General features: G+C 45.4%; 1 protein-coding gene across 1 annotated transcript in view; it reads right to left on the bottom strand.

The window, feature by feature from the left end:
• ap2b1 (adaptor related protein complex 2 subunit beta 1) overlaps positions 1-24684 on the bottom strand; it is a 253409-nt gene that overhangs the window by 198646 nt on the left and 30079 nt on the right. Inside the window, exons 6-8 of the mRNA XM_085964236.1 lie at positions 11141-11331; positions 9634-9855; positions 7748-7868 (exon numbers count right to left, since the gene is read on the bottom strand). Of these exons, the coding sequence (XP_085820362.1) occupies positions 7748-7868; positions 9634-9855; positions 11141-11331 (534 nt within the window). The remainder of the gene's footprint in view (positions 1-7747; positions 7869-9633; positions 9856-11140; positions 11332-24684) is intronic.

Below are 24684 nucleotides of genomic sequence, written 5' to 3'. Positions count from 1 at the left end.
GAAGTGTAACACTCAATTCCCATCACACTTCAGACATCATTCCACATGCAGCACTGCTCCAGTCACCAGAGCTGAGATCACGGAGCTCAGCACAGACCAGTGACCAAACCACTCCGAATTACCACTTTTAAAGCTTTGGGGACCTTCTTCAAAAGTCAGTTTTAACATTAATATTATTCTTTTATTCATGAGGCTCTGTAGACTTCTATTTCGGGACTATTTCTGTTTGAACAGCAGGAACAGTTAGGAAACTGGCAAGAAGCAGTTACTGAAAGCATGTTGGATTAACCTGTGCCGTTGAAACGATAATCACTTAAAACGAAACACTGTGGGTCAGTGAGCACTGCATGGGGTTTTAAAACCACAAAGCCCACCCCCACAACATGCAGCTCCGTGGCAACATTCGGCAGTAGAAGGTGCAGAGCTCCCAACATAACACACAAATGGGAGAACTCCAAAAACCTTCTAAATAACTGGGGTGACTATAAACAGCTCATGCTTGCTTCACGCAGCTTGTGTTACCTGAACTCCTCAAGCACTTGGCCCACTTGTAACACATGTCCAGCCATTGTTCCTTGGTGACTGGGTGAACGGATTCACAAAGGAACTTTGCGTACCACAATAGAATCTAGATCCCTTGGATGCTATTATTATAAGAATCTAGATCCCTTGGATGCTATTATTATAAATGTGCAGTACGTAGGCAATGGATGTGTTATATAAAAGCAGGGCTGCAGCCCTATTCTCAAGTTCCATGCCATACTTCAAAGTGAATAATGCATCATTCAAAAAGCTGCAACAAATGGACACGGTTTTCTTTTATGTTCAAAGGAGGATCACTTTTAAGCTTCAGCTTAAGCTGTCCAGTTCTATGCCGGCTCAATTTTTGGGCCCTTTTTCAAATTATGGGTGACTGAATTATGGCAATGCAGCCGTAAAATGTTCAAAAATTACCAGTCTTTAAGAAAGTCTTTTTAAAAGAAGTCCAACTTTTCCACTTTCTAGGCTTTCCCAGCCTTCCCTCTTGAAGGTAGTGACTCCTGTTGAATTAGGGATTCAGTCGCCCTCTGGGACCTTTTCCAGTTATTCGCTATTAATGTGCGAGGCTTCACAGTAAATGCCAGCAAGCTATTCCAGCACGCCGAGCAGCACTCAACATCCACACAGGGACACTACCAGCAGGCGTCACTGGACAGTGATTAACAAGAAGAACAATTGCTGATTCACCACCGTCACGCTCTTTGCAACGTCAGCAAACTCCGCACAAGTTGAACCGGTGGTCAACATGCTCACTGGATCAACTCAACAACAACTTGCATTTATATAGCACCTTTAACACAGTAAATCATCCCAAGTCTGGATTTTCAAAAGGCCTTCGATAAGGTACCCCATAATCGACTGATGAACAAAGCCAGAGAATGCGGAGTCGGAGGACAAGCAGCAGAATGGGTTGCTGGCTTCAGGGCAGAAAGCAGAGAGTAGGGGTAAAGGGTAGCTATTCACAGTGGCAGAAGGTGGGTAGTGGTGTTCCACAAGGATCAGTGCTGGGACCACTGTTGTTCACAATTTATATTCATGATTTAGACTTTGGAATCAAAAACACAATTTCTAAATTTGCAGATGACACCAAATTGAGGGGGATAGTCAATACTGAGGGAGGACTGCAACAAATTACAGGAGGACATTAATAAACTTGCAGAATGGGCATATAATTGGCAAATGAAGTTCAACACAGATAAATGTGAGGTATTACATTTTGGTAGGAAGAATAGGGAGGTCACTTATTACTTGGAGGGTGCGAGTCTAGGTGGGGTAGAGGAACAAAGGGATCTCGGGGTACAAATACACAAATCACTAAAAGTTGTGACACAGGCCATAAAAAAAAGCAAACCAAGCACTAGGGTTTATTTCTAGAGGGATAGAATTGAAAAGTAGTGAAGTTATGCTAAACCTGTATCGAACCTTGGTTAGACCACACTTGGAGTACTGCGTGCAGTTCTGGTCGCCATATTATAAAAAGGATAGAGGCACTGGAGAGGGTGCAGAGAAGATTTACAAGGATGATACGAGAAATGTGAGGGTATACATATCAGGAAAGGATGAACAGGCTGAGTCTCTTTTCTCTTGAAAAAAGAAGTCTGAGGAGTGTCCTAATAGAGGTCTTTAAAATTATGAAAGGTTTTGATAGAGTGGATACAGAGAGAATGTTTCCACTTGTGGGGAAGAGCATAACTAGAGGCCATCAATATAAGACAGTCACCAAGAAATCCAATAGGGAATTCAGAAGAAACTTCTTCACCTAAAGAGTTGAGAATGTGGAACTCGCTACCACAGGGAGTGGTTGAGGCGAATAGTATCGATGCATTTAAGGGGAGGCTAGACAAGCATATGAGGGAGAAGGGAATCGAGGGTTATGCGGATAGATTTAGATGAGGAAAGACGGGAGGAGGCTCGAGTGGAGCTTTAACTGGTTGGGCCGAATGGCCTGTTTCTGTGCCGTATATCCTATGTAATGCAAAAGTCTTTCACAGGAGCTATATCAAACAAAATTGGCACCGAGCCAAAAGGAGGAGACATTAGGATAGGTGACCAAATGCTTGGTCAAAGAGGCAGGTTTTAAGTAACATCTTAAAGGAGAGAGAGCTGGAGAGGGAACGAGGTTTGGGGAGGGAATTCCAAAGTTTAAGGCCTAGACAGCTGAAGGCTGCCCACCAATGGTGGGATGAAGGAAGTGGGGGATGCACAAGAAACCAGAGTTGGAGGAACGCAGAGATGGAGGAGTGTTGTAGGGCTGAAGGAGGTTAGAGAGATAGGGAGGGGTGAGGCCACGGAGGGATTTGAATATGAGGATAAGAATTTTAAAACCGAGTGGTTGGTGGACCGGGAGCTGATCTAGGTCAATGGGTGAACGGGACCCATTGAGGATTCAGGGGAGTTAGTGTCTGCGACTCTGCGGAGCAGGTCTTGCTCATTAGCATTCGGGTTTTTCAAAACTTGTTAAAAAATCAGCAGCAAAGCAAATAGCAGCACTCGTGAAGATTTCCACCCCCACCCCCCAGTCACTATCCAGCCCTTTCTCCTGTTCTAGACTTGGCAACCATGGCTCAATGCCACCACTGAAGTGGGGATGTTTCAAAAGATAAATGAGCTTTCAACTGTCTTAATTGAGGAAACCGGCTACTGTTTGTGAAATGAGATTACCAATCACAAAACAATCTACTACTCTGCTGTGATAATTGTCAGCGCACAAGCAACATGGTCTCTTCAATCACCATAGGACAGCAAACAGCATTACCCAATTGGTAATTCTACAAACAAAACCAAGGCTGCTCTTAGTTTATTTTTATCCTGGTGTATTAATTTTTAATTCAGAGCCATAAACCTGTATTACACAAATCTAGTTGCCACGTTACAGGCAGCAAAGCTAAAAGCTTCTGACAAGTTAATATTTATTCTGCAAGTATTACAAATTTACAATAAAGGGTTGATTTTTGCAAATGGATAACTTTTCTAATGCTATTAATCCCTCTCTTGAATCCGAATGTCTCTCTGACTCGTGCCCTTTCAGAAACCCACAAAGATGTAGTAGCTGATTGGAACGTATGGAAAGTAATTGGCACATCCAACAAGCCTGGGCTTGCAGAATCCCTGCACAAACGCATTCTCCAGATTTCAAGCCTCGCCGGTGTGCAGGCAACATTCCAGAGCAAGGTCTGTATCAGGAGATTATTTACACTTCAAAATATCTGGTTGATAATGTCACAATATAAATTAAAACAGCAGCTTTTTCATCTCGACGAGGCTCAAGGTGAGGCGATTATCGGGGCATCGAAGAGTCGGATCATCGTGTTAGCTGCTGCCAGCATTTAAGCTTTCTTTACTCCTGCACTTAAACTGTTTTAGATGGGGAACAGCACCGTCACTTTCACCATTGCCAAATTAATCACTGTACATTTAGAACCAACAATCTTTCCAAACAACTTGCATTAAAAAATTACTTCAGTTCATCTTTAATAGTTATTCTGCAAGATGGTCACAACTGTGACAAATATGGCACTTTTCACAACATGGCTCGTGAGCACTTTTCAAGGTGGGGAGGAGTCTGGCGAGGGAGCTCCAAAGAGCTGAAGACTCTACCACAGGTAGAGTGCTGGGGTGGGGGAGAAAGGGATGTACACAAAGCCAGAATCGGAGCACACGAGAGGGAATACAGAGCTGAAGAAAGCCGCAGAGGTAGGGTGAGGCAAGACCATGAAAGAATTGGTAGATTAGGATTTTATATTCGACCTGTTAGGGGATGAGAAGCCAATGTAGGTCAGTGGGAATGAGGGGTGATGAGCGCACAGATCTTCGTGCAGGACAGGATACAGGCAGCAGGTTTTGTACAAATTGGATTTAATGGGTGGTGGAAGTTAGGAAGCTGGCAAGGAAGGTACTGAGGAAGTCACGGTATGGATAACGGCTTCAGCAATAGTGGGGCTAAGGATGGGGCAGAGGAAGTCAAGGGATGGGTAACGGCTTCAGCAATAGTGGGGCTAAGGATGGGGCAGAGGAAGTCAAGGTATGGAGAACGGCTTCAGCAATAGTGGGGCTAAGGATGGGGCAGAGGAAGTCAAGGTATGGAGAACGGCTTCAGCAATAGTGGGGCTAAGGATGGGGCAGAGGAAGTCACGGTATGGATAACGGCTTCAGCAATAGTGGGCTAAGGATGGGGCAGAGGAAGTCAAGGTATGGAGAACGGCTTCAGCAATAGTGGGGCTAAGGATGGGGCAGAGGAAGTCACGGTATGGATAACGGCTTCAGCAATAGTGGGCTAAGGATGGGGCAGAGGAAGTCAAGGGATGGGTAACGGCTTCAGCAATAGTGGGCTAAGGATGGGGCAGAGGAAGTCACGGTATGGATAACGGCTTCAGCAATAGTGGGGCTAAGGATGGGGCAGAGGAAGTCAAGGGATGGATAACGGCTTCAGCAATAGTGGGCTAAGGATGGGGCAGAGGAAGTCAAGGGATGGATAACGGCTTCAGCAATAGTGGGCTAAGGATGGGGCAGAGGAAGTCACGGTATGGATAACGGCTTCAGCAATAGTGGGGCTAAGGATGGGGCAGAGGAAGTCAAGGTATGGAGAACGGCTTCAGCAATAGTGGGGCTAAGGATGGGGCAGAGGAAGTCACGGTATGGATAACGGCTTCAGCAATAGTGGGCTAAGGATGGGGCAGAGGCAGGCAAGGTATGGATAACGGCTTCAGCAATAGTGGGGCTAAGGATGGGGCAGAGGAAGTCAAGGTATGGAGAACGGCTTCAGCAATAGTGGGGCTAAGGATGGGGCAGAGGAAGTCACGGTATGGATAACGGCTTCAGCAATAGTGGGGCTAAGGATGGGGCAGAGGCAGGCAAGGTATGGAGAACGGCTTCAGCAATAGTGGGGCTAAGGATGGGGCAGAGGAAGTCACGGTATGGATAACGGCTTCAGCAATAGTGGGGCTAAGGATGGGGCAGAGGAAGTCAAGGGATGGGTAACGGCTTCAGCAATAGTGGGGCTAAGGATGGGGCAGAGGCAGGCAAGATGATGGTGGTGGAAGTAAGCAGTTTTGGCACTGGACAGGGTATGGGGTTTGTAGCTCAGCTGAGTTGAACAGAACACAGGGACACAGAGGATGCATGCATTTTGTTTAACCTAAGTGAGGATCTGGGGAGGGGGATGGAGTCAATGCAAGGATGCAGAGATTTTGGCAGGGGCCGAAAGCAATGGCTTTGACATTCAATTGCAAGAAATTTTGACTCATCTAATTTAAATGTCAGACAAGTGGTTGTGGGGTTGAGAGGTGGAGAAGCAGAGCTGGGCATCATCATCATACATGTGAACGCAGTCCGTGTCTACGAAGACTATCACCACGGGGCAGCATGTCGTTGAGGAGGAGGGTGGCTCTTTGGGGAACTCCACAGGTGACTGCATGTGAACTGAAGGAGAAGCAGTGGCTGCCCTGGGCTAAGTAGAAGTGGAACCATGCAAGGACAACCCCACTGAGCTGGACTAGAGGAGCAGTGGTGGAACAGGATGGCTTAAGCAACCATATTGAACACTGCAGATGTCAAGAAGGACAAGGAGGGATAAAGTGGCATAAGAACATAAGAACATAAGAAATAGGAGCAGGAGTCGGCCAATCGGCCCCTCGAGCCTGCTCCGCCATTCAATAAGATCATGGCTGATCTGATCCTAACCTCAAATCTTCTATCACTCTGCATCCACCCGAACCCATGTGATCTCCCGGGAGAGGCGAAAAACCAGATAAAGACCCAATGGCCAATTTGGGAGAAAAAAATCTGGGAAATTCCTCTCCGATCCATCTAGGCGATCGAAATTCTTCCAGGAGATCACTCTGTCCCTATATTTTCTACAGTACTTACCTTCTGTAAAGGCGATCTCCACCCCAGCCAGGAACAGGAATAAAACCATCTCCTGAAATCTAACACAGAATTAGAACACAGTAGGAGCAGAACAAGGCTACACGGCCCCTGGGCCCACTCCACTACCCACAGGGCCATGACCATTCCGAACCTAGACTCATGTCCAATTTCCTGCCCGCTCCCCGTAACCCTTAATTCCCTTTACTTCTAGGAAACTATCTATTTCTGTTTTAAATTTATTTAATGATGTAGCTTCCACAGCTTTCTGGGGCAGCAAATTCCACAAACCTACCACCCTCTGAGTGAAGAAGTTTCTCCTCATCTCAGTTTTGAAAGAGCAGCCCCTTATTTTAAGATTATGCCCCCTAGTTCTAGTTTCACCCATCATTGGGAACATCCTCACCGCATCCACCCGATCAAGCCCCTTCACAATCTTATATGTTTCAATAAGATCGCCTCTCATTCTTCTGAACTCCAATGAGTAGAGTCCCAATCTACTCAACCTCTCCTCATATGACCACCCCCTCATCCCCGGGATTAACCGAGTGAACCTTCTTTGTACTGACTCGAGAGCAAGTATGTCTTTTCTTAAGTATGGACACCAAAACTGTATGCAGTATTCCAGGTGCGGTCTCACCAATACCTTGTACAACTGCAGCAATACCTCCCTGTTTTTATATTCCAACCCCCTAGCAATAAAAGCCAACATTCCATTGGCCTTCTTAATCACTTGCTGCACCTGCATACTAACTTTTTGAGTTTCGTGCACCAGGACCCCCAGATCCCTTTGTACTACAGTACTTTCCAGTTTCTTGCCATTAAGATAATAACTTGCTCTATGATTTTTCCTGCCAAAGTGCATAACCTCACACTTTCCAGTATTGTATTCCATCTGCCAAATCTCTGCCCACTTACTTAGCCTGTCTATGTCCCTTTGCAGGTTTTTTATGTCCTCCTCACTCACTACTTTCCGTCCCATCTTTGTATCATCTGCAAACTTTGATATGTTTGACACACTCACCAAGGTAAATGGAGAAATTACCCACATGTTCTAACAAGAGTAACTGAGTACTTATGGTGCAGCCAACATATATAAATAACCTCCAGTGCAGAGCTAGCACTGACACGATTAGCTGAATGGCTTCCTTCTGTGCTGAAATTTTTGATTCTGAATACATTTACCTTTATGAAAAATTCAACTGTTTTCTTTAATGTAACATATCAAGACATTTCTCCCTTTACTTGTAGTTCTCCCGATTTAAAAAACTTAAATCCTTTCTCTCATTAACACACAGAAAGTAGTAATGTGCTTGTTTGTTGCAGTCGTGGAATGCGCACTGACCTGGGCGATGTTGGCCTGAGAGGCCAGGCGGATCATGATATCCAGTTTCTCCAGCTTCACATAGATTGGGTCGTTGTATTTCACAAAGAACACCTTGATCTCCTGCTTCAGGATTTCAGGCCTGAAAAATGAACAATGCATGATATTGTTACAAGATTACTCTTTTTAGCCATCCCATGTTCGCTCTAACACTGTGCCTTTACTATCCTCACTGATCAGTGAGGTTCCCCAGATATTACACACATTGATTTTTTTCCATTAACGTTAAGAAACTTGAGGAAATAACCCCTCCCGTGTCCTTACTGATTATTGTAACCCTGTGCCTTACTACCAACGTTCCGGCTTTTCAATGTGAGATTTCACGTGAAATTTTGAATGTGCCGCGCACCCAGTTAAAGGGACTGCAGACCCCCCCCCCCAAAAAAGGAACATTGCTTACTACTCTCTCTACAAATAGTAGAGCCGTTTGCTCACAATTCCCCAAATGGCGAGTTCCCAATCTCGGGCCAGCTATGCCTTTGTGTGAGACGCTGAACAATGAGAGGTTTCCGAACAAGGAAATGGTGGATGAACCACCAGGTGTCAGTCGTGGCTCAATGGGCAAGAGCTCTCTCGCCCGAGTCAGAAGGTTGTGATAATCGAGTTCCACTCCAGGGACTTGAGCACAGAATCTCAGCTGACCCTCCAGTGCAGTGCTGAGGGAGTGCTGCACTGTCGGAGGTGCCGTCTTTCGGATGAGACTTTAAACCGAGGCCCCGTCTGCCCTCTCAGGGGGACGTAAAAGATTCCATGGCAGTATTTCGAAGAGGAGCAGGGGAGTTCTCCCTGGTGTCGAATAAATACAAATTGCAAAAAGAATAAAATGAGAAAAGCCCCACTCGAATCCTTCAAATTCCTAATGGGGCACAGATGTTAATTATCTATTAAGATGAAGATTGTTTATTCGTTACTCCCAAGGGCCTGAGTTAACAGGGTCACACACAATCACTGTTGTAAATGATTATGGAAAAATCAGAGAAGTTAATTGCAGAATACACTGCCATTTCTGGCACTGGGAAATGGTTCGAGTGAATCAGACACTGTAACTGTTTCTGTAAGTAGGGTTACTTATAACTGCCTGTCAGCTCTCTGTACTCTGAATATTCTGCTCAGTTCCCAGAGTAAGAATGGCAAAAGCGTGTATAGGATAAAAATAAGATTAAAAAACCCTAAAGGTAGTAGAAATGTGCAATGGGATCAAAGAGCGAAAGATAGTCATGTTTCAATTGGAACTGTTCATTAGAGCCATCACCTGGTGAAACCACATAGGACCAGTTTTTAAAAAAAGACAAAGTAACTTTCAAAAGATATGCTTTACTTTGTACATTTTAATGGTTGAGTGATGCTCCGTTATTTAGAGTGAGGGGTGCGGGAAGTGGCGAACCGGCCCTTAAGCCTCGTGACTCTGAGCCGAGCCTTCAGAGCAGCAAGGAAACGGCAAACTCGGTTTACCTAAACGTTTAATTGTTGTCTGGTCAGGAGCAGTGGGGGTCAGTTTTGGTTGGTACAGGGAGCGCAGGTTGTCACAGTGTGGCAACATTTTGGGGCAGAGGAGTGATGGGGTCTGCAGCACTGGGCGGTGGGGTGGCCAGGCGTATGTTATAAGTGCAGCAGGGTTCTTTGGTGTGCATGTACTGGGGGAGTGGGTGTGGAGATCCGGAAGGGGTGGTTCCCTGGTTCTGGCAGCACTGGAAGGGAGGAGTGAGGGGAGAAGGGGTCCACTGGGACCAGGAAGCAATGGGATGGAAGAGGTCTACTGATAGGAAGGAATCTAGAAATGGTGTTAGAAACATATAATCTTGAAGCAATCGCCACACACACACACACACAATGTCCCCTGGACTAACCTTTTCTGTACAATAAGGTTGATGTTTCTCAAAGCCACATACTGGACTTCTGGCTCCCCAGACAGCAAGGTGACGAGAGGAGGAGCCAGCTTCTTCAGAATGGTGTTGTAATATTCAGAATCCTTGGGAAGAAGCTCAATAAATTTCATCAGCACTTTGACAGCCGAGAGGACAACTGCAGAGTTAGCGTGGGAAAGTCTCGGGGTGATACGCTCACAGATGCTAGGAAGGAAAAAGAAAAAGCATCATTAATCTTCAGAAAATCTCACCTCGGACACCTGCAGCTTGAAGCTAATCCAAGCTATCCAATTTGGACTGGCATGGGAGCCAATTTGGAACTAACCAAGCCTGGAAGAAACATGCTGGCAAAGTAGAGTGTACTCAGCTGGCACCATGTTTTGCCAGGGTCTGTCAGTTCTGAATTGGCTCCCAGACTAATCTGAAGTTACAACACTCCCCCCTCCAGTAAAATCACAGAGTCTCTCAGGCTTGCAGGCAGCTCCTCTCAGTCAGTAATGTTGAACGGAGGGGCCTAGCGGGAAGGAGACACAAAATGGTTGCTTTCCACTGGTGCAAGACATTTGTTTGTATGTATGTATTTATTTATTTCGTCCCATAGACTTTCCTTCCCTTTTAACTGTGGGTGAAGCTGCACTATTATCATGGCCAACTCACAGGGAGAAATCTTGATCAGATTATGGACAGAATGAATGCTCCATCATTACACTGTAGAACTTAGCATTGGAGCCTGAGAGCCATCTCAGAGGCTCACTTCAGGACACGATTGAAGGCCAACTTAAAACACTTATGTACTGATCTGCACTTTACTATTCAAAACAAATCACGAAGAATTCAGCACAAGCATTTAATCCATTCACACTTAACACCAAATGAAAGAGACGGAGTGAAAAACCAATACAACACTGTAATAGCCAGGGTAAAAGCCACTATTGATCCCGGTTTACATCAAGCATCATTTACATCAATATGGGAGAAGTCAGTGCCAATTTATGGAGGACACTCAGCAACTACACACTACTGAGTAGGAGCAGCCATCTCTGTATACAACCTAGACAAGTCTAAACAAATTCTGAAGTAATGATGCAGGAATGGGGTTACAGTGACAGTAACTCAGCGGCGTGCGGCTGTGGATGAGCCGCAAACGATGGGCCATCTGCTCTGCTGCACAACCCGCCCGAGTCCTAGAATACTACTGACCTTGCCAAATACAATGATACCAAGGCAAGCATAGCCTTGCGGCAGGGAAGAGCGAGAAGGTACGATACCACAAAGTCTAAACAGATTGTAAGTCATGTTCTTCAGAATTTTGATTAATGGCTTCACTGAGTACAGCTGTGAACTGTCCTCGTAAAAATCAATTTTTTGTTTAAGGCTCTTTGTTGCACACCCGCCCCCACCTGACCATCCCTTTGCCACAGGGCGGTAATGGAGACTTTAGCGGTTTCCACTGGACTTTCATAAGCTAACTTCTCAGGTGTGAGCTCACCTCTGTGCCTCGCGTTCATCCTTGGGGTTGTAGTTTGACAGGCAGTCAAGTATGAAGATCTGACCCCACTCGGTGCACTCATTGAGAGCGGTGATGAGTTTGTTAATGTTCTGAGGATTGAGGTCGAGCAGGTTACTGTTGGGGTGAGATTCACTGATCTCAGACAGAGCTGCCACAGCATTCGCTACCACCTGCGGGAAGAGACGTCGGAAGGAGAGAATTTTATATTCATGGTGAAAGTATAAAAGTTCAATAAAAGCACAGGCCACTGAATTTAATTACTTGGTTGTGTAATAATGATCAGTTCAGATTGGTGACAGTGTAAAATGGCAACTTACTACCTTCTTCCAGCATCTCTACAGAAGTATTAGATTCAGTGTTATAACAATGCTTTTACCAGTATTCCGCCAGTGTCCACAGTCCCATCTACTGCATAGAATCAGACCCTATTGTGCCAAATATCACAATCCTGACCTCAAGGTAGAATTTGGCCACGGTTCCAGATGAAGACGGGCAATGTGATTGGATGCAGCGGTGCAATTTCAATGTAAAAAGTAACAAAAAGCATCAGCTGTGGCTCAGTTGGCAGCACTCCCACCTCGGAGTCTGAAGGTCCTGGGTTCAAGCCCCACTCCAGAGACTTGAGCACATAATCTAGGCTAACACGCCAGTGCAGTACTGAGGGAGCGCTGCACTGTCAGAGGTGCTGCCTTTTGGATGAGACGTTAAACCGAGACCCCACCTGCCCTCTCAAGTGAACATAAAATATCCCACTACAGGAAACTTTTTTTTTATCCGGCACCGACGGGACCGACGTGGTGCCGGTTCATCAAAAATTCCAGATAACCGAAAGCGATAGTAAAAGATACGGAGAGCTGAGAGCTCCGTATAAAGCAACAAACCCTGTTGCTTAGCAACAGGTTCAGAACAATGGCCACAAGTTCCAAGCGTCTCTGTAGCTTAGCAACAGCTGCAGCCACACCCTTGCACAGCAACAGATCGAGGAAGGCAAGTAGAATATGAAGTAAAACTTACCTGAACCTACTCCTGAATTTTGCCGGTTAACCGAGATTTCCGGTTATTTAGGTGCCGGTAAATCGAAAGTTTCCTGTATTTCAAAGAAGAGCAGGAGAGTTCTCCACGGTATCCTGGCCAATATTTATCCCTCAACCAACATCGATTAAAACAGAATATCTGGTCATTTATCTCATTGCTGTTTGTGGCACCTTGCTCTGCACAAATTGGCATTTCCCTTCAACAGTGACTCCACTTCAAAAGTACTTCATTCGCTGTAAAGCACTGAGGTCGTGAAAGGCGCTATATGTTCTTTCTTTTCTTTAAAATACTTACTTCAAACTCAGTTCGTAAAATGTATGCACAACCTCACCCAAGATGTCTCTCCCCCCCCCCCCCCACCCTGCCTTTCTGATTCTCTCCACTGCCCCATATCATTCCCAACCTGTGCCCAGTTCTCTTGGAGTTACAGGCTACTCTCCTCTCCCTCTGGGCAACATCTTCCCATATGAGCTGAATGAATGACTCTTCCTCCCTTCCACTCCTCCTTCGGTGAATTCTCATCCCCTCCAATAGAAAAAAAAAGGCTTGCTCTCCACAACCCACACAGGGGAAAGGTCACACTATGAGAAACACATTGCTCTCTCGGTCCCTTCCCACACCCTAAATGAAAGGAAGAACACTCTCTTCTTTCTTCATAAGAAAATACATTTCTCTCACACACATATCTATATATATCCCTCTACCCCCCCCCCCCCCCATGGCCTGGCTGAAAGCTGAACCCATGGGGAATCATGGATACATGTAGCTCCACCTGTTCTGTGGCACAGTGCAACAAGGGCACTTCCTCTCAACAGCGTAAGTCACACCTGCTTAGACCACAGGAGTTTGGGTCAACAGCCATGTGCTCCTTGGTTTCAGTTATGCTAACAAAATATGCAATTTGCGAATGGAGCATCAAAATCTACATGTTAAGTACACCTGAAACTAGGAGTGTCTGACTTTGAACACATCGAGGAAGAACTTGCATTTATATAGCGCTTTTCACAACCTCAGCATGTCCCAAAGCGCTTTACAGCTAATGAGGTGCTTTTGAAGTGGAGTCACTGTTGTAACGTACTAGCCAACTCGAGCACAGCAAGATCCCACAAACAGCAATGTGACAATGGCCAGGTAATCGGTTTTAATGATGTTGGTTGAGGATAAATATTGACCAGGGAGAACTCCCCTGCTCTGCTTAAAATAGTGCCGTGGAATGCGGAGGGGGCAGACAGGGCCTCGGTTTAACGTCGCTTCTGAAAGACGGCACCTCCGACAGTGGAGCACTCCCTCAGTACTGCACTGGGGGAGTGTCACTCTGGATTGTGAGTTCAAGTCTCCGGAGTGGGTCTTTAAGCCACAACCTTCTGACTCAAAGGAGAGAGTGCTACCACTGAGCCACAGCGGACACCTTGCATTCACCAGGAATAAAAAGCGAAAGCCAATGTGCATTATTGTGACTTATCATTTGCTTTAGAACTGGGCACCTTTTTTAAAAAAATCAGTTTTAATCAGAGTTCAGGTAATAATTCTGTTACAGCATATTTTCTGAAACAATTCACAGCAGGATTCACTTTCTTAAAAGATCCAGCAGAATTCTGTCTGTATCGCTTCCTCTGAATAATGAGCCATGTATGCACCAGACACAACTTTCTCACTCGCTAGGATCATAAATAAAACAGTCCAACATTCAGTGCATGTCTGTCTCCTTTCATTTCGAACAGGAATACAATTGCAGTTCTTGGATGGCTGATTTCCAGGCAGAGTTAATTCCCGTTCAGTAAGCAATCCATTTCTCTCAACCTCGGGGTCACTCTTATTGATACAACACGCATTATTACCAACCTACTACTGCACAACATTTTAATTATAGGGGAATATAATACCCGAAATACAAAATGTCTCGTCTCCTACTAGTAATCCATTTCTGAAATACAGGAAGCCATGCAGAATGCAACTATACTTCGCTAAAATATGTAATCTGGGAAAAGTAGTATTCACACAGCAGGAGCACAGAGCTCAAGTTATATTACCTGGAGGGAATACCGTGCATCTAGACAGAAAATGAATTAGGGATTTCCAAAAATCTATTCAGTTTAACAAAAATATTAAGCATCTGATTGTATTATACACCCTTCAGTGCGCTGATGTGATATTCTTGCAGTCGCTCCCAGAGCTCGAGCTCCAATGCATTATGTCACCACCCAGTCAAACAGTATTTACAAAGCATGCCACCGCCATCTACTGGCAGTAAACTGCTATAGCATGACTTTTTTTTTTTAACTGCAAATCCCACTTAAAAGGACTGGATAAGCCTGTACTGTGAAAGTCAGTCATTGCGCATTAGTTGATTATTTCACTGTTGCAACAAGCCCTGCGCTAGAATTTGCACCTATGTATAATTCATTCTCAATTTTTATAGTTATTTTGCATTTGGAAAAAACAATGTTCCAGTGTCAATGCCAAACTGCTACCTTATAGGAGGATTTATTAGAGTATGGAGGTGTGAGCTATGGAGCAGTGAATGCTGAGTTGGCCGCACTGATTTCAAGGCAGAGTACTGTTTAATTCAGGTAGTTAGTCCTGACATCTGATGCCCTTAATGAGCAAGTACAACCCGTTTTCACTAGCCAGTGAGTGCTAGATTAGAGTCAAGCTGGACAAACTGTGTCCCAATATTTAAATACTATTAAAACATACATATTAATATATAGGGCACAGTGATGAGTCGTAACATTTAATGAAATAAAACTATACTGCGCTAAGTGGAACTGTGAGATTAAACAACTTCTTTAAACGTTTGTAAATGTATTAATCTTTCTAAAAAATACTTTAAAAAAAAAAAAAAAAAAACGTTTCACTTCTACTAAAATTCTGTGATGGGTGCTGTATGCCATCACGATGCACAAGAATGTGCAACAGGAAGGATAATGGGGTGGAACCCGTACGTATACTGTATCACAGGACAAGTGATGCTACTCCAACAGTAATAATTACCACAGCATAAAATTCTAAACTATGTGCTGCTCCTGCTACACCATATACTGTACTGAGGCGAGAGCGAGCCAATGAATGGACCATTTCACTGTATCCCTTTCTTTTGCACAAATATTCAAGCTCCACTCCAAATGTGAGTAATTTTTACGCCTCTCGAATCACACACAAAATATATCCTAGTGAGATTAACATTAATGCCGCTCAGTGCTGGTACGACCTAGCTGAAGAATTAAACTCCACTTTGTTGAGTTAAATACAATCGGTTAAAAAGTATTTCATGGAATGATACAGCACAGGAGGCCATTTGGCCTATCGTGCCTGTGCCAGCTCTTTGAAAGAGCTATCCAATTAGTCCCATTCCTCTATGCCTACCCTATCAAGCCCTTCATAATTTTAAAGGTATCTATCAAGTCACCTCTCAGCCTTCTCTTTTCTAGAGAAAACAGCCCCAGCCTGTTCAGCCTTTCCTGATAGATATAACCTCAAAGTTCTGGTATCATCCTTGTAAATGCCTCGACATCTCTTTATAATATGGAGACCAGAACTGATCACAGTACTTCAAGTGTGGTCAAACCAATAATAGCAATAATAAACTGGAAGGAATGGATATAGTGGTTGGGGAATGTACCAATACACAGTGTATAGACTCATGCCTGATGGGGAGTCAAGAAAAACCTCAGAATTGCAAGGCTATGGGGAAAGGAAATCTGGTATGTGCTTCATTTCCCTATGAACGATTAGAGAAACCGCATCCAACCCAAACATGCTACTAATGCAGAGTTGAGAGTTGTTCAGTCGCTTCTTGAAAAAAAGCATACTGTACGTACAACTTCCAATTAATATTCTCCCTGAAGACACATGCGAGTGGGTTACTAGACTACAATCAACAACAACTTGTATTTATATAGTGCCTTTAACATAGTAAAACGTCCCAAGGGGCATTAACAAAATTTGACACCGAGTCGCAAATGTAACCCCACTATTTAAGAAAGGAGGGAGAGAGAAAACAGGGAAGTACAGACCAGTTAGCCTGAGATCAGTAGTGGGGAAAATGCTAGAATCGATTATTAAGGACGTGGTAACAGGGCACTTGTAAAATAATAATAGGATTGGGCCGAGTCTACACAGATTTATTGACAAATTTATTAAGAGTTTTTTTTGAGGTTATAACTAGCAGACTAGATAAGGGGGAACCAGTGGATGTGGTGTATTTGGATTTTCAGAAGGCATTTGATAAGGTGCCACACAACAGGTTATTAAACAAAATTAGGGCTCATGGGATTGGGGGTAATATACTAGCATGGATTGAGGATTAGTTAACGGACAGAAAAAAAAGAGTAGGAATAAACGGGCCATTTTTGGGTTGGCAGGCTGTAACTAGTGTGGTACCGCGAGGATCAGTGCTTGGGCCTCAGCTATTCACAATCTACATCAATGATTTGGATGAGGGGACCAAGTGTAATATATCCAAGTTTGCTGATGATACAAAGCTGGGTGGGAACGTAAGTTGTGAGAAGGATGCAAAAGGGGATATAGACAAGCTAAGTGAGTGGGCAAGAACACGACAAATGGAATATAATGTGGAGAAATGTGAAGTTATCCACTTTGGTAGGAAAAATGGAAAAGCAGAGTATTTTTAAAATGGCGAGAGATTGGGAAATGTTGGTGTTCAGAGGGACCAGAGTGTCCTTGTACACAAATCACTGAAAGTTTGCTTGCTGTACCTGCAAGTTATTAGGAAAGCAAAGGAGCATCTTCAAGGAGGTGTGGCGATGCTTAGGGAGGGAATTCCAGAGCTTGGGCCTTGGCTGTAGAAGGCATGGCCGCCGATGGTGGAGCAATTAAAACTGGGGATGCGCAAGAGGCCAGGAATGGAGGAGCACAGATATATTAAAGGGTTTTGGGCTGGAGGAGGTTAGAGAGATGAAGGGAGAGGCCATGTAGGGATTTGAAAACAAGGGTGAGAAATTTTTAAAAATCGAGGCGTTGCCGGACCGGGAGCCAATGTAAGTCAGCGAGCACAGGGGTGACGGGTGAACGGGACTTGGTGCGAGTTAGGATACGGGCAGCAGAGTTTTGGAGGAGTTCCAGTGTATGGAGGGTAGGAGGTGGGAGGCCGGCCAGGAGTGCATCGGAATAGTCAAGTCTAGAGGTGATAAAAGCATGGATGAGGGTTTCAGCAGCAGATGAGCTGAGGCAGGGATGGAGGCGGGCGATGTTACGAAGATGGAGGTAGGCAGTCTTGGTGATTGAGCAGATAATGTGGCCGAAAGGTCAAGTAGGACGCCAATATTACGAATGGTCTGGTTCAGCCTCAGACAGTGACAGGGAGTGCGATGGAGTCAGCGGCTAGGGAACAGAGCTTATGGTGGGGACTAAAGACAATGACTTCATTCTTCCCAATATTTAGTGGGAGGAAATTTCTGCTCATCCAAGACTGGATGTCAGACAAGCAGCGTGACAAGTCGGAAGTCAGAGACAGTGGCAGGGTTGAGGGAGGTGGTGGTGAGGTAGAGCTGGGTGTCATCAGCGTACATGTGGAAACTGGCGCTGTGTTTTCGGATGATGTTGCTGAGGGCCAGCATGTAGATGGGAAATAGGAAGGGGCCAAGGCTGGATCCTTGGAAGACTCGAGGTAGCGGTGCAGTTCAATAGGTTCCTCAGACATCCACGGTCATGGAAGGAAACCTAAAGTTGGCTTATAAAATTATGTTGGTAGTGCACAGCAACTTGATCAGAATATGGAGGAGAAAAATACTTTCCCACAGGTGGAGAACATTAACCTATCTTTCTCTCAGGTGCTCTGCATTTGTAACAATCTTGTTTTCCTGTTTATCACATGGGTACATGGCGCTACCTAAATCCCAAGCCCTCTCCTAGACATTTTATTTTGCACTTTATTAATGTTGAAATGTGGCAGGAGAGTGCAACGATTGCTGAAATGATGGAACTCAGAACCTAAAAGTGGCCGCCATTACACAAGAGGACGGGAATTACTGGAGTGTTCTTGGTTTCAGCGGTGTAGAATGTCACTGCCGTGCCATTGACACAATACGAGGCTGATGTTTAGCAGAAGCCTTTCACAGATAACACAAACAATCATGATCAGCTGTTTGTAAGCAGTTTCAGATTTGAATACACAGACCGTATAGAACTGAACAGGGGAACAACCTGCATACAAGGGTGGAGCTTTGAATGTACCCACTGTAGTTGATGAAGTTCCCAGGTACTCTCAAAGTTCTCGCTCGGCTTGTTTACTGTATTGGTACCAGAACAGTTAGAGGACAAATTGCACTGACGACAATATTGTTGGTTGCTCATTTCCAATTTCTACCACCACCAGTGACCGACCGATATATCCTTTCCAGGTCTAACCCAAGTTTGGAAAGACAAGATCTGTAATTGTACTGCAGGGGGCTTTACACAGTTCAAAGGGATAGAATATAAAACTTTCACAGATAATTTCACCGTTGCACCTTACTGAAATCATAGTCACAGCACTGCCCGCTGAAAGGAGTTTACAGCTTGTTTCATTGCGTGTCCATCACTGCCCCTTGTGGCACTTTCAAGGATCAGCCCTGAAAGGAGTCTTCCTTGGATCTAATGATAATATTGAAAGCTCTAACCCTATGCCGTTCACTAAAGGTTATTTGCTCCTCTTCCCGCTCAGCATTTTAGTTTCACCGAGGTCTCTACATTTCCACTCCAATCGCATCCCACCCGTGTCAGGACTGGGATACAGACCGATAGTAATCAGCCTCAAGGCATCAAAGTCCTAACCTTAATGACAAGCATGGCCACATGCAACTTAGTGCACCAAGGCCATTCGTTACTTACTGATCACGGAAACAAATCCAACTCCTTTCTTCTAATGCTGGTGGATTTTCTGTCGAATTATGCACAGGGAGTCAAGGCCAAGTGTAGTGTTCAGAGCAAGTAGGGTTAGAGAGCAAGGGGATAACTGGGCCAAGGTGGGGGAGGAGGGAGGAGGCAAGTGGCAGGGCTAGACAGATATATACACCACACACGCCACACCCACCACACCCACACCCCACCCACACCACACACCCACCACACCACACCACACACACCACCACACCCACACCACCACACCCACACCACCACACCCACACCACCACACCCACCACCACACCACACCACACACACCACACCACACACACACCACACACCCACCCACCACACCCACACACACCACACCCACCACCCCCACACACACCACCCCCACACACACCACACCCACCACCCCCACACCACACACCACCCCCACACCACACCCACCACCCCCACACACACACCCACACACACCACACCCACCACCCCCACACACACCACACCCCCACACACACCACACACCACCCCCACACACACCACACCCACCACCCCCACACCACACACCACCCCCACACCACACCCACCACCCCCACACACACACCCACACACACCACACCCACCACCCCCACACACACCACACCCACCACCCCCACACACACACCACCCCCACACACACCACACACCACCCCCACACACACCACCCCCACACACACCACCCCCACACACACCACCCCCACACACACCACCCCCACACACACCACCCCCACACCACCACACACACACACCACACCCACCCCACACCACCACACACACACACACCACACCCACACACACAAGAGCCATAGATATTCAACTGAGCGCCCTCCATAAACTGAATGGTTGACAAAATGAGCTAATATTGGTTGAAAGCCAGGTATGAAGGTCCAAAGACCATCTGGAATCACTTCCATTTCCAGCACAATGTATGTACATAACTTATACCATTCCTACACATTAGATATCAGAACACCAACACAGGCAGGAGAGTCTCCTTTAAGCTGGAGCACATTATATTTCAAGATTCTCGTAAAATGAATGTATACGTCTCAACCTGGCTGAGTATTCATAAAAAGCCCGAGGGTGTGTGTCTGTCTGCCATCATGGTGCACAGTATTCTAGCCCCCCGATAGGCTTAACTTGCTTTTGGGAATTGATTTGCAGAAAGCATCAGCTCCAACTGACTAAGCAGGACATAAGACAGCCCAGTCTCTCTGCTATGGCACCTCTTTCAGAATTTTATTATATGGCTTTTTGTAAGCAAAGGTTTAACCCTTGGGAGGATTATAGTACATCGCTTAAATACTGGCTGGCCAGTGAATTCTATTGCTTGCTCTTGGATTACATGCAGTACCTGCCTTTGTTACTGGCATTCCTTACTGGCTTCTGTTGCTTAACAAATGCACGTGACTTCTATAAAGCTCTTCTCTAAACTTTCCCCTCGCCCTCCCTGCAACTTCCCTCTCTCAATGCTCTGCCCCATTCCCCCTCCAGACTGCATAGTTAGTACACCCTGAATGCAGAGAAGGACTTGGCTCAGTGAAGGATTTTATTAACTGCATTCAGCTCTTGTCCAATGGAACTGACTTTTTCTATGCAATACATAGTCTAGTGAAACCTGTACAAACGGACACTCCTAAAAAATGGTCACCTGCAAAAAACAGACACAGAGCCCCAAATAACTTGCATGGTAAAATATACAAGAGGCACTCTGAAATCACGGACACTTGAAAATTATGAACTACGGATTGCCTTCAATGCACTAAGCCCTTTTACAACTTAAAACACGGGACACGCAGGTCAGTGCTAGGCGGCAGCGGGTTTTGTGAAATAAGGATCTCTTTACCCAGCATCCATTGTGTCAGAGAAACCGCTCTATCTCTGGGATTGAATGCTTACACGGCTCCATCCCAGGGATAGAGCAGGTTCTCTGACAGTATGGATGTTGGGTAAAGAACTCCCCATTCTACCAAAATATTTTTAAACAATACACACAACGATCATTTTGAAAATAAGGACACCTGCAAAAAAAAATCTGATGCCCATAATTTACAGGTTGCACTGTATATATAAAATTAAGCACACGCACACACATATATATACACATTTACATCACACATACAGTAGTCAATCTCCCTTGGGGTTGCACAGAGAAGATACCAAGTCTAGTCTTTAAGTGATGGCTGGTGATATTTGGACCAGGGTATGCAGGAGTCACTCAGTCCCCATTTTGAAGACATACATTCTGTCCTTATTTTTATATGATTCCGTTTTTTATTACTTAAAATTTACAACAATTGGGGAAGCAGGGAAGTAAAGTTGAAGCACAGGTGGTTCCCTGCAGTACAGGCCGAGGAGCTACAGGAAACTTTCGATTTACCGGCACCTAAATAACCGGAAATCTCAGTTAACCGGCAAAATTCAGGAGTCGGTTTTACTTCATATTGACTTGCCTTCCTCCATCTGTTGCTGTGCAAGGGTGTGGCTGCAGCTGTTGCTAAGCTACAGAGACGCTTGTAACTTGTGGCCATTGTTCTGAACCTGTTGCTAAGCAACAGGGTTTGTTGCTTTATACGGAGCTCTCAGCTCTCTGTATCTTTTACTATAGCGCTCGGTGATCCGGAATTTTTGATGAACCGGCACCACGGCGGTCCCGTCGGTGCCGGATAAAAAAAAGTTTCCGGTACTTGATACGAAACAGAGATGATACAGCACCACCACTAGTGGCAGGTGTACATAGACAGTTTCCATTTGAATATGGACATAGGAGTTTATAATGTGAACAGTTGACAACAGAAAATAAGGTTTTATAGACGGGAAGTGCATGAAGACAGAAGGAGTGATCTTCAGCTGGGAACTTGGCAGATTGGCATGTGCTCGCCAGTTTCAGGCTGCAGGTCAAAGTCAGCCAGCAGATGCAATGAAGTGTAACGTCAGGAGTGGAGCTAACCATTTTCAATACACTTTCACTAGTGGATCTCACTTTTTCCATTAGGACAGGAACATTATAACATGGAAAAGAATTCTATTGCTCTGCTGTGTGTCTACGGGGCAAAATAAATTTGCACTAGGCAGCCTGTGACATATGAAGCGGCAAGCAGAAAGTATGCACACAATTTTTATATATATTATTTATACGGCCACATATTTTGTAATAGATATAAAAGTCTTAGTGCATATCTATTATGCACGAGATATCACATTATTACATATGCAAAATTATCTAAAATGAACATGCCTTTATAGTGCCTTAAATGTAGTAAAACGTCCCAAGGTGCTTGAACCTATAACCATATACAGGCAATTTACTAACCTCTAATTGACCTCAGCAATTTACAGGAAACTTTGGTTTATCCGGAGGTTAACTGTCCGGAATGCTCGAACCACCGGCAAAAATCAGGAGCCGTTTCGTTAGGTTTTTTTTCTTTTCGTTGCTTTTTTTTTCACCAGTCAGGCTCTGCAAGGTCTCGCTGAAGCTGTTGCTAAGCTACAGAGACGCTTGCAAGGTATGGCCGACTGTTTAGAAGCTGTAAGCAACAGAAGCTGGTTTGTCCGGCAGTTCTGATGGGACGGCAACAGCTCGGTCCCGTCGGTGTCGGATAGCACAAAGTTTCCTGTACAAGCAGCTACAATTTTGTGGATTTCCAGAGGGAGTACTTGGGCAGTGGCTGTAAAGGGACAGGTAAGGTTAGCAGCTAAGCCCCACAAGCGCGCTCGAGACGGCCTAGGAGATCAGCTGCAAGGGAACAGCTAGTGCATAACAGAGATACGTCATGTCTCCTCTGGGCTTCCAGTCTATCCAGCCAGAACAACACACTTTTACTCCTCTTTCCTGCATCCCCCCCTTCACAGATACACTTCCAATGTATATTAACCCATCCTCCAATTGCAATCAATTCGTTCCCCTCCCGGTACAACCTCCTTGCTCCCCTTCACCACGGGGTGAATGTGTGTTACTGTACTGAGATGCTTGTGAAGATGGACGGTTGTTTTACCTGACAACACAGCGCTCTGTGAAATGTAGTCTAACATTAAACTTGCAATCAAAAACAATTCATTTTGACTGGTATTCATTCTTGTTGCTTGACAATAAAGCAAGAAACTATCGTACTGCTTTTTAAATAAGGGCTTAATGTGAGGAAATGGTGTCATCTAATGGCGAAAACATAAAAAGCATGTCCTGAAAATGTTAATTTCTAATCAATACACCTTAGTTTGATGGTTAACTGGGCAAAGAGACAAGCTGCTGCTTTGATTTAAGTATGTGTTCTCACACATTTAAAATAATAACCCTAAAAAGGGCAACTACTTGTATTCTGGCCACCCCTGTATGCCAGGCTGACACGCAGGAGGAGTGTGCCAACACCTTGTTTGGGGGAGCCTGTTTACTTCTTGAATTAACTCACAATTAACTTACAATTTTCAGGCTGTGCCAGATATTTTCTTGCGAGCTCAGTGTCAAAGATCACTGTTGTAAGCAAGTCCTCATGGCTTAGGGACCAAAGTGTGACCTAATACACACAATATCTGGTAAAGTACTATTGAACATAACACTCTTTTTATATTCGTTCCTGGGATGTGGGCGTCGCTGGCAAGGCCGGCATTTATTGCCCATCCCTAATTGCCCTTGAGAAGGTGGTGGTGAGCCGCTGCAGTCTGTGTGGTGAAGGTAGTCCCACTGCGTACTGTGACTGGAATCAACAGAAGTCCTCTTGTGCTGTCTCAGGATTGCAAAATAATAATCACTATGAAACCACGTGATTCTATCTATATAAGCAATAAAAAAGTAGCTCACGCTCAACACTGCCAAGAAACAACAGCAGCAGCTTGCATTTATAGAACATCTTTGTCGTGGAAAAACATCCCAAGGCACTTCACAGAGGCATAACCAGACAAAAATGATCCAGCCTGATCTGCTGATGGATGGCTAAACCAGTTGAACGCTAGATATGCTCAGGTCTGTGCCCCCTGGACTGGAGCAAAGTTAGGGGCCATATCAGGGGGAATGACCAGGGTGGAAGCAAAGATGGGGGCCATATCAGGGGAAATGACCAGGGTGGGAGTAAAGGTGGGGGCCATATCGGGAGGAATGACCAGGGTGGGAGTAAAGGTGGGGGCCATATCAGGGGGAATGACCAGGGTGGGAGTAAAGATGGGGGCCATATCGGGAGGAATGACCAGGGTGGGAGTAAAGGTGGGGGCCATATCGGGAGGAATGACCAGGGTGGGAGTAAAGGTGGGGGCCATATCAGGGGGAATGACCAGGGTGGGAGTAAAGGTGGGGGCCATATCAGGGGGAATGACCAGGGTGGGAGTAAAGATGGGGGCCATATCAGGGGGAATGACCAGGGTGGGAGTAAAGATGGGGGCCATATCAGGGGGGAACGGCCAGGGTGGGAGTAAAGGTGGGGGCCATATCAGGGGGAATGACCAGGGTGGGAGTAAAGATGGGGGCCATATCAGGGGGGAACGGCCAGGGTGGGAGTAAAGGTGGGGGCCATATCAGGGGGAATGACCAGGGTGGGGGCCATATCAGCAGGGAACGACCAGGCTGGGAGAGAGTAAAGATTTTTCACTGGGGTCAAAGGTGGAGGCAAGGATCAGGT

The sequence above is a fragment of the Somniosus microcephalus genome, chromosome 22, assembly GCF_052327205.1.
Source record: "Somniosus microcephalus isolate GS21.2 chromosome 22, FLI_Smic_1.0, whole genome shotgun sequence".
NCBI classification, from domain to species: Eukaryota; Metazoa; Chordata; class Chondrichthyes; order Squaliformes; family Somniosidae; genus Somniosus; species Somniosus microcephalus.
Note: the sequence above shows the minus strand (reverse complement) of the source record. Positions and strands in the feature narration are given on the sequence as shown.